Source organism: Maylandia zebra, linkage group LG10 (assembly GCF_041146795.1).
Source record: "Maylandia zebra isolate NMK-2024a linkage group LG10, Mzebra_GT3a, whole genome shotgun sequence".
Classification (NCBI taxonomy): Eukaryota; Metazoa; Chordata; class Actinopteri; order Cichliformes; family Cichlidae; genus Maylandia; species Maylandia zebra.
Window position 1 is genome coordinate 12,825,023 of NC_135176.1, and position 9,774 is coordinate 12,834,796.

At 40.6% G+C, this 9,774-nt stretch overlaps 1 protein-coding gene across 6 annotated transcripts in view; it reads left to right on the forward strand.

Annotated features, from left to right (window-relative positions):
- mink1 (misshapen-like kinase 1) overlaps window positions 1-9,420 on the forward strand; it is a 33,700-nt gene extending 24,280 nt beyond the window's left edge. For all 6 annotated transcript variants that reach the window (XM_012922658.4, XM_012922659.4, XM_012922660.4 and 3 more), the window contains 10 exons: window positions 1,159-1,275; window positions 1,540-1,651; window positions 1,855-2,004; window positions 2,171-2,314; window positions 2,785-2,919; window positions 3,055-3,155; window positions 3,282-3,431; window positions 3,508-3,667; window positions 3,749-3,888; window positions 4,210-9,420. In XM_012922658.4, the coding sequence (XP_012778112.1) occupies window positions 1,159-1,275; window positions 1,540-1,651; window positions 1,855-2,004; window positions 2,171-2,314; window positions 2,785-2,919; window positions 3,055-3,155; window positions 3,282-3,431; window positions 3,508-3,667; window positions 3,749-3,888; window positions 4,210-4,293 (1,293 nt within the window). In that variant the 3' untranslated portion in view covers window positions 4,294-9,420. The remainder of the gene's footprint in view (window positions 1-1,158; window positions 1,276-1,539; window positions 1,652-1,854; window positions 2,005-2,170; window positions 2,315-2,784; window positions 2,920-3,054; window positions 3,156-3,281; window positions 3,432-3,507; window positions 3,668-3,748; window positions 3,889-4,209) is intronic.
- Window positions 9,421-9,774: the final 354 nt, after the last annotated feature.

The following is a 9,774-nucleotide window of genomic DNA, read 5'->3' on the forward strand; positions in this document are numbered from 1 at the left end:
TCGAGAATAGCGTTTCTATAGTCTCCATTTCAGTTAAAAGAAAAAAAAAGGGATGTGATGGGGAGGAAGGGAGGGATGAAATGAGTCTATCCAAGATAATTCTCCTTTTTGAGACATAGTGGGACAAAGATTTACAAACTAGACTTAATTTTTTATTCAGTATGACCCAAAACAGCTCATCGTTAACTCATGAGGAAGGTTTACAGAGGTCCAGATAATGCTGATTTCACATGTGCTTCTGTAGGACAGAATGTCTTTTTGCAACCACAATTATCACCATCTGGTAGCCTTCAGGGTTAAGAAACTTCTGCACTGGCTTCATTTTTCTGACCTGGAAGCTGCATCCATGTTTTATACCATCTGAGGGATACTAATGATCACCAGGGAAATGTATGGTGCTATTAAATAGTCTGCCATTGGTGCTAAAATGACATACACAACACACTGAGCACACAGAGGAAGAATGTTGATTGCTTTTATGTTGAATGCTTTCAGTTTTTAATGCAAATCCTAAAACCATTTCCAGTGACAGCACCACATCCCTCTGCGACACATTAGAACAGTGACAGTCCTCCAGCCTGGCGGGGCACGTCAAATATTATCTTGACAGGATCACATTTTATAGCAGCGTGCAGATGAGATTCGTCATTCATTCATTCCCGAGTATGGGTAAGATACCGTTTTGAGGACATATAGGGTGTAATTTATCATAAACTTGTGAAAAAGTTTATGATAAATTTGTATTTAATGAATAGCTTTTATGGCTGTGCATGTAGGTTCCTGTCAGTTTAGACTTTTATTTTCTTTGTTACTCATTTTTCCTTAATGTGGCTTTAAAACAGCTCATGCATGTTCAGTTTTTCCTGAAAGAAATTCGACTGGGAAAGCATCCAGTGGTTGTGCATGACAGAACCTTTACAACTCAGATAATGATTTTGGGGTCGTTCACATAATGGAGACAGAAAACTGCACGATGTCCATTACTGATTGTTACAGTATTGAACATTTAAAGTAACTTTTCAAAGTCAGAGTCACTGTTTATGTGCTAAATGTTTCTGAGTAACTGGTGCAGCAGATTATCCTAATCGGAGTCTGTCATATCATTATGTAATACTTAATATTTCTGTTTGTTTGTTTTGTGTTTATTTCATCTGAAAGACCCCAGAGAAGCGCAGCCATAACGGATACACTAACTTGCCAGATGTGGTGCAGCCCTCTCACTCCCCCACTGACTCAGCCACTCACTCCTCTCCTGGGAAGGACTCTGTTTACGATGTAAGTGTTACTGATGCTAAGTATATCAGCCCTAAATTCCTCCTCCCCCCTCCCTCCCGATGTGTTCCACATTTACCATCAGATCAGTCACGAAGTTCACCCATAACTGAATGCATTTACAAATATCAGTAGTGCAGCTCTTAAAGCTGTTTTGATGTCACACAAGCACTTAAAACACTTGGAGATGGAAGAAAAATACATTTTCAGAAGAAATGTAGACTTAAACAAGAATATACAACTAACACACACATCCTGTTCTCCCAGTATCAGTCCAGAGGTTTGGTTAAGGCATCTGGCAAATCCTCTTTCACTACCTTTGTGGATCTGGGGATGTACCAGTCACCAGGAGGTACAGGCGATAACATATCTGTCAGTGGTGAGCGAAATATTCACTACCTTAACCTTGTTTTTGCATCAGAATACTTTTCCTTTATTTACAAAAATAAGTCTGATGACTTGATAATGGATGTAATGTTGATTTAAAATAGGATTATTGAAACATTAGTATATATGTATTTTGTACTGATTTGTGTTTTCCCTCTTCAAATAAGCCATTCCCATTGCTGCTTCTATGTGTAGGCTCCAGGTTTGATCAGCTGAAGATGGAAGTGAGGAAAGGATCCATGGTGAATGTCAATCCCACCAACACACGCCCTCCTAATGACACACCAGAGATCCGCAAGTATAAGAAGAGGTTTAACTCTGAGATCCTGTGCGCTGCACTTTGGGGTAAGACCCGGTTCAGTATTTATTAATGAAAAAATATCAATGCAAAATGCAAACACTCTTACCGAAGTGTGTGTGTGTGTGTGTGTGTGTGTGTGTGTGTGTGTGTGTGTGTGTGTGTGTGTGTGTGTGTGTGTGTGTGTGTGTGTGTGTGTGTGTGTGTCTTTAGGTGTGAACCTTTTGGTAGGCACGGAGAATGGTTTGAAGCTACTGGATCGTAGTGGTCAGGGCAAGGTGTACCCCCTCATCAACTCTCGCAGGTTCCAGCAGATGGACGTCCTGGAGGGCCTCAACCTGCTCATCACCATATCAGGTCACAACTGCTGCCCACTGCTGTTGCTGCAGCTGGTTAAGTTTGTCTGTCCTTTGGTCATGAGATGATAAACAAGCTTCTTTTTTCTACATTTGAAAATACTAACAAAAGTTGGCTGTTATCACCTACAAAGCTGTCTCTCACTGCTTTTTTTATTCACTCACTGTACTGACAGCTGTGTCATATGTTGTGAGTCTCCTCTGCTATGTCAAAAACAATGACCCTTCAACTTTAATTTCCTTTATGTGAGGCCAAAGTCTAAAAAGGCAAGTAGACTGAGAGAAGACTGTGTTGCTGTGGCTGAAAAACGTGCATTTTTAATTGTGCCATTAGTGGCATTTTGTAATTTCCCGACCTTTAATTGCAGGATAAAAAAAAAATAATGTAACCACATTATATAAATGCACTTAAATAATTACTATAATGTAGTCAGATTTATAATTGATCTTTCTCTCTGTGCATCTATTAAGGCAAGAAAAACAAAGTGCGTGTCTACTACCTGGCATGGCTGAGGAATAAAATCCTCCACAATGATCCTGAGGTAGAAAAGAAGCAGGGTTGGACCACAGTGGGAGAGATGGAGGGCTGTGTACACTACAAAGTGGGTGAGTGACAGATGATGGCTTTTTATCCGTGGTCTTTATTAAACTCCTGAGAAATTGGTGATGAATGCATTCGGCACAGTAAATTATTAATTACAAGTGTCTGATGTCAGATGGCCTTGTCCTTGTTCTGTCTAGTGAAATACGAGAGGATAAAGTTCCTGGTGATTGCTTTGAAGAATGCGGTGGAAGTTTATGCTTGGGCGCCCAAACCTTATCACAAATTCATGGCCTTCAAGGTAAGTCTCCCCTTTCGTATGAGCTGGATTAGTTATGCAAGGGCAGTCAACCAGAAGCGGGTTCAAGTTGATTATCTTCTCATTCTCCCTTTCTGCATCCTATCACCCTCCACCCCTTTAAACCAGTCTTTTTCAGATTTGCCACACAGGCCTGTCTTGGTCGACTTGACAGTGGAGGAAGGCCAGAGGTTGAAGGTCATCTATGGATCTTGCGCTGGCTTCCACGCCATTGATGTGGATTCTGGAAACAACTATGATATTTATATTCCCGTTCACGTAAGTTTTTACGGCAACGATTTGTAAAATATAAAGCAGACAGTAGCTCATCCCTCCGGGTTTCTATCTCAAACAGATCCAGAGCCAAGTGACACCACACGCAATCGTGTTCCTGCCCAGCTCAGACGGCATGGAGATGCTGCTGTGCTATGAGGACGAGGGCGTCTACGTCAACACATATGGGCGCATAATAAAGGACGTTGTCCTGCAGTGGGGCGAGATGCCTACATCTGTTGGTACGGGTCACACCAAGCAGCATTGAATTGTAAAGACTGTAACTGGTTAATCCGGTCCTAACCTTACACTGTGCTCTGCAGCTCATATCTGCTCAAACCAGATCATGGGTTGGGGAGAAAAGGCCATTGAGATCCGCTCTGTGGAGACTGGCCACTTGGACGGTGTTTTTATGCACAAAAGAGCTCAGCGGCTGAAGTTCCTCTGCGAGAGAAATGATAAGGTAAACATAGAAACACTTGTAGAAGGTTAACTCTGCTTTTAGTATGAACACAGAGCCTGCAGCTGATTAGCTTAGCTTAGCCACTGATTGCAGAGGTGTGCAGCTACCCTGAAAGAAAGTAATCTTGTCACCAGAACCCCGAAGCTCATGAGATACACAAAGAGTTATTTATATGTGAATCGGTGATTACCTCGAGTGCCTTTCCAGCACACCGTCCCAGCCATTAACACCTTTTAACAGCGTTGATCAGCTCCTGGATGCAGCTTGTTGGTAACATCTTTAAAAAGGAATAACATGCATCTCGATTGTGTCTATCCTCAGGTGTTTTTCGCATCAGTGCGGTCCGGAGGCAGCAGCCAGGTTTACTTCATGACGTTGAACAGAAACTGCATCATGAACTGGTGAAAGGACCCCAGCAGGGATCGAAGCAAGAAGTGCATCCGAAATTTGCGCTAACGCATGCACCAAACGTGAACATCACTCTCTCTTTTCTCTCCAGCAAGCTCACACTCAAGCACTCATAGTCCAAAGAGACACGCACACACACACATAGCACACACAACACACACAGATACATACAAAAACAATCTTAAAAATCCATTCCAACTTACACTCCTTAAGACGCAGTTTCAACCGTGACCCCGTGAAAACATTCTCCCTCGAGGATACCGTGAAAAACAGCCGATGAGCTTCATATGTTGATACCATCTATTTCATTTGTACTGTATATATTCTTGTCTTGATTTCCTTTTCTTTGTGGACCCGTGTTCAGTCGTAAATATTTAGTTCCTAATTGTGAAGTATGTTAACATTCCTTGATGGTTCTCCAGTACTTTTGAGGAAGGCATTATTTACTAATGGTATATATCAAAATGAAGCTGTAAATAGATAGCACCTTAGACTTGGATCCGAATCATTTGCAGGCCTCTTGCATAGCCGACGTGAGACGATAAACACCTGCAACGGCTCGTGGCCCCTGGTTATTTTGAGGCTTCTACGGATTCAGGGAGGCTCAAAGAATTATTACAAACATATTACAAAGGGACAAAGTCCGGCGAAGTAGCTTGTTTAAAATTTTTTTTCTTCTTCTTCTTTTTTTTTTTTTTTAATCTACAGTAGACAGTTAAAGGAACTCTTACTTTGTTTCTCTGACCAAACCAAAATATGATTCAGTTCTTAATCACTGGCAAATAAGCCTAAAATCCTTCAATAACAGAATAAATTCACTTTGAACGATCAATCAGAAGTCTCCATACTATACGGTACTCAGAATGAGTACGGTGAAAACTTCCTGCTTTGCCTTTTTGTAGTTTAGGCGAAACGATCAGTTGTATGTCTCATCAGGCTTGTATCTAAACTTTTTTGTTTCCATAGATTTTCAAAACTACACAAATTTGATATTTATATGTAGTGATTCTGTATTGGTATTAGCCTACTGGTATTTTTAATTTTACTGTAATTACGTTGCCATTATATTGCAATATATACTATTCTTGTGGAGTGTTTTGAGCAGGGGAGTTCATATATTTGGCTAGCAGTGTTGGAGTATGACGGCAACTCTGAAGGGGAGAGAGGGGACGGGAGATTTGTCAGGAGGAGGAGGATGTTAGTGAGACACGGGAGGAGGGTTTGCTACCTTCCTACCACTCTGATCTACTCTACTGTATTATATTTTAGTTCTTAGACTATTTTGTTAGTGTGGATTTTTTTCGTGAGAAGTGTTTGTCCAGGCATTTGCGGTAGAACAGCCCTCTGTGTGTGATAGAAGTCATATTTGTCCTGGGCCAGTAGAAAGATTCGATTAATGGGGACTCTGCTGTACCGCAGAGGGCTCCATCTCATCAGGCACTTTGGAGAGCACAGCTGAAACTCACGAGACTTAATATATTTTATATCTGTACATTCTGCCAAAGTTCACCGTATATATTTTGCAGCAGAGGTTTGAAGCAAGGCCAAAGGGAAAGAGGAGCTTATGGATGCTGACCAAGAAACTATTCCTACAGATCACTAACCAATATTTTGCTTTCAATATACCAATCCAAAATGTGAGTTAGTGGTGTTATGGTATGATTCTGTGTTTCTTTTGCATAGATTAGATTTTGTTAATTTTTTTAAGGGGAATTAGACTTCAGGAAGCTGCTTAAGCGAGAGATTGGTTGTTCCTCTACACCAAACACTACGGTACAAGCATGAGGCAGCCTTATCAGGAAGAGGCTTGATGAATGGAGCTTTTTGTTCAGTGAGTCACTTGGTTCACTGCACTGCCAGAGGTGGATGTTTAGCGTGGTTGCTGGGAAAATGTGCTGTTTGTTCACCAACTTGTACATCAAGAACTATTATGTAAATATTATAAGAATTCTAAACTGAATCTTAGCCAGTGATCTGTAGGAAGGTTTGTTAAAGCCTGCTCTTTAAGCTAAGGAGATATATTTTATTCATTAAAAAACGAAGAAGGCTATCAAGACTGCAGTGTAAATTCAGGACAGAGCGTTTAATCGAAAGTTCTATAAATAGGTGGTTAATTTTCTGAGAGTATGCGATAAATGGGCATGGAAAGCACCTTCAGCAAACATACATTTACAAGTATATCTCACACAGATACTTTGGTGTGCATGTAAGCCATTGAAATAGATTATATAGTACTGTATCAAAGTTGTTTTCCCCTTAAGCGAATGTGTTTTTATTCCTAAGTATCTTTTATGTGCCATGACCTACTTTTCAAACGTCTACAACTACAATCGTCCCGGAGCTCTGGCACTTGTGCTTTCTATGATCAAATCCTTATTTTTTATCAATCTGCCATGTTTACAGTTAAAGCAGTGCCTTGGACTCGGGAAGGTGAGATGCTTTTTTTGGAAGGGTTGTGAGCCCACTCCCCACCCCTATATGCCCACCCCCTCGCTCCCACCCCCAAAAATCTCTTTACTGAAATCACACGAAGAAGAGGCACAATTATATTTGCTCCCTCGTCAAGATTAATGTCCTGTGCCAGTTAAGTGCACTTAAGTAAAATCCATATTATCTCTTAAATGGACTTTAAATGCTTTTTCTTTGTTCTTTCTTTCTTTCTGTTTTATTTTTTGGGCAACATATATTCTAACTTCAAATAATCAGCAGACAAGAATCTATTGAGAGAATTGCAATAACAGATAAGTTAATATATGTCCAGTTAATCCAGTGTAACGTGTTGAGGATGTACTCACAGCAGGAGCCAGCATAGAGTAAAGCCATGAATATGTAGAGGAAAAAACAAAAGTTAATGTGCACACATCAAGTTAAACTGTGTGTGTATGTGTGTGTTTGTGTGTGAGTGATGTCTGCTCCTAAAAATGTAGGTTCATTCTGCACAGGTGATCTAAGCGCTTCTTTAACATGTTGATTGTGTAATGTTGTAGTGGGGAGAGTAGCGTGACTTATCCTGAGAAGCCTATTTTATAAAATATGTAAATGAGTCTATATTGAGAAATAAAAAGTGAATGTACATCTATACGACAGATTTGTATTTATATGAAAGTGTGTACCGCTCTATTAATCTAAGCACAATGTATTTTAAGGCTGAGAGATCAAAGCTATACCCGAGTCTAACGGAGAGATGGGATATTTTATTTGCCCCCCTCCACCAAATATTCCCCTTTCATTCTGTCATTCATTAAACTAGTCCGGGTGTAATTAGGAGTTGTTATAGCTAAGCAGGAGACAACTGTGTGTGTATATGTGGACAGTCTTAAAAATCTATCCAGACAGAAACATACATGTCTGTTGTTAGCGGAGGAGTCAGATGTGGCTGGGATTCAGACACTTGAGGTTGGATCTGCCCTCTGGTGTAAATGGCCTACAGAGGTGTGACAGGCTGATAATATTCTCAGGAGATGATCGCAATGATCATGAAGACAGAAGTACGCTGATGTTAGGAGCCCAATAGTCTGTGGTGTGGGGTCATCGGCTCTTCACACGCCACAAACGAGCCAATAATCTTTAGTTTTCATGAAGTATAGAAAGTAATTCCACTGATTTTACACGTCAGAGTCTGTTTTTGGTGTCAGTAGGTGCTTCGTGTGATGTCGGGTCGCGCTGCTCGGGGCTGAAGGCCGACAAAAATTCTTGCTTGAGACTACATTTTTGCACACCTGAATCTTTAACTGAAATTGCAGTGTGTGATTGTGGGAGCTTCAGTGTACAGGATAGTGGATGCATGCCTGGAAATAAAAAGATCTGATTCTGAAGTGTTAAACATGAATCTGGCTACTTCACACATATAGCATGATGGACGGCTTATGAAAAGATGAAAATCATCCAAATTGTAGGAGAGCTCAAGCTTGAGTGTATGCAAAGCTTTGATGTGTAAAATCAGTGCGTTTTCCCCTCTTTTAAACACATAACTTCCATAATGTACTCCATTCGCAGTTGCGTGAAATATCCTGCATACACAAAAAAATAATCACTTCCATGTAAACAAAATCAAAAAGCCATAGCATCACTTAACTCTCGTCATTTTAACTGCATGGTTTGTGCTGGCAGGTTTTCTGGAGAGCACTGCAGCTAAATTATTAACGTTAACCATGAAAGCCTTTTGACAAACGTTTGTCGCCAACCCGACCGAGAGCGTCACTCCCAAACACTCAGCTTGTTGCCTCATTTCGTGCAGCAGAAAATCTTCTAATGGTGTTGCGGTCTGGAAGACGGACGAGTGGTTATGGTTGATGATTTCCCTAAATGCACCTTAAGCTGTGAAAGTGCTATTTCATTTTGTGCCAACGACCATTAAAAGACCTGAACCTCACAGCTCATTAGTTTTCTGGGAAGATTTGCGTCAGTCTGGCCGTAAGCTTGGACATACTTGACCGCTGAATTTGTGTGATTTGACTCTTGAGTTGTAGGTTTGGAGGATTGTTCGTCTTTCTTTCTTCCTTTTTTTTAATTTAAAGCAATACAAGCGTTTGAAGAGTTTCAAAATTGTCCATGCGAGTGTGACTTGCAGGTCGTGATTCTCCAGTGGCCTTCGGCAGACTTAACATAGGCTAGTTTGTGTGTTACAAAAATCATTCTGTGCTCTCACTTTTGTTTGTAATCACACATACACAAAAAAAAATGTCGGTTTAACACAATCACATGCTGGGACGCTTGATGTAATCCAAAAACTGCCTTTGTGAACTCTTAAGTATCGATAAATGGCTGATAGATAATCATCTCATGAGGCACTCTTCTCTTCTAACTTATATTTCTAATCAATCCCGTGTGACAGGATTAGCAGCTGTAGTCGGGGAGTGAGGCAGATCAAAACATGGGGAGCTCTACATCGACGTGGCTCTTTGGACAGAAACACAATATCTCCTGTTCTTTTTCAATAACTTTTTGGTTCGTTTTTTAGAAAGACATCTTTGCAATGTTTTAGTGTGCGCGCGCGTCTGTGTTCCTTGTGAGAGATTAACTCCAGATTGTATTTCATAGACTAAACTTTAAACTTTCAAGATTGTGTTGAATGAATTCATGTCTTAATACAGATTGTTTGAAAAATAAAATACCTTGATCGCATTTGAGTCTGTTTGAATTGTTTTTCTTTGCACTGCAACAAATGCCCAGTAGGGAATTATAGTATTATTGCAGCGAGGGCTGCAGTTGACATCGGTTTCGTATCACACAACAGCAGTGAACGGAGTGAGATGTACTTCAGTGTTCAGCCACATCATGGTGCTAAAAGTCTGCCTGGACTTCATGTTCCTGTCACTCCTCCTTTGTTACTACGAAGCAACTGTGTAGGGTCCACTTAACAAAAGGCACTACTCAGTCTTCATAGCCTAACTTGTAAATAGATTTAACAAATTTTCTTCAAGATTTGTTTTTGGTTCACAGTCCTCATTTTCTGAGTCAGAGATGCAGAATGAGCTG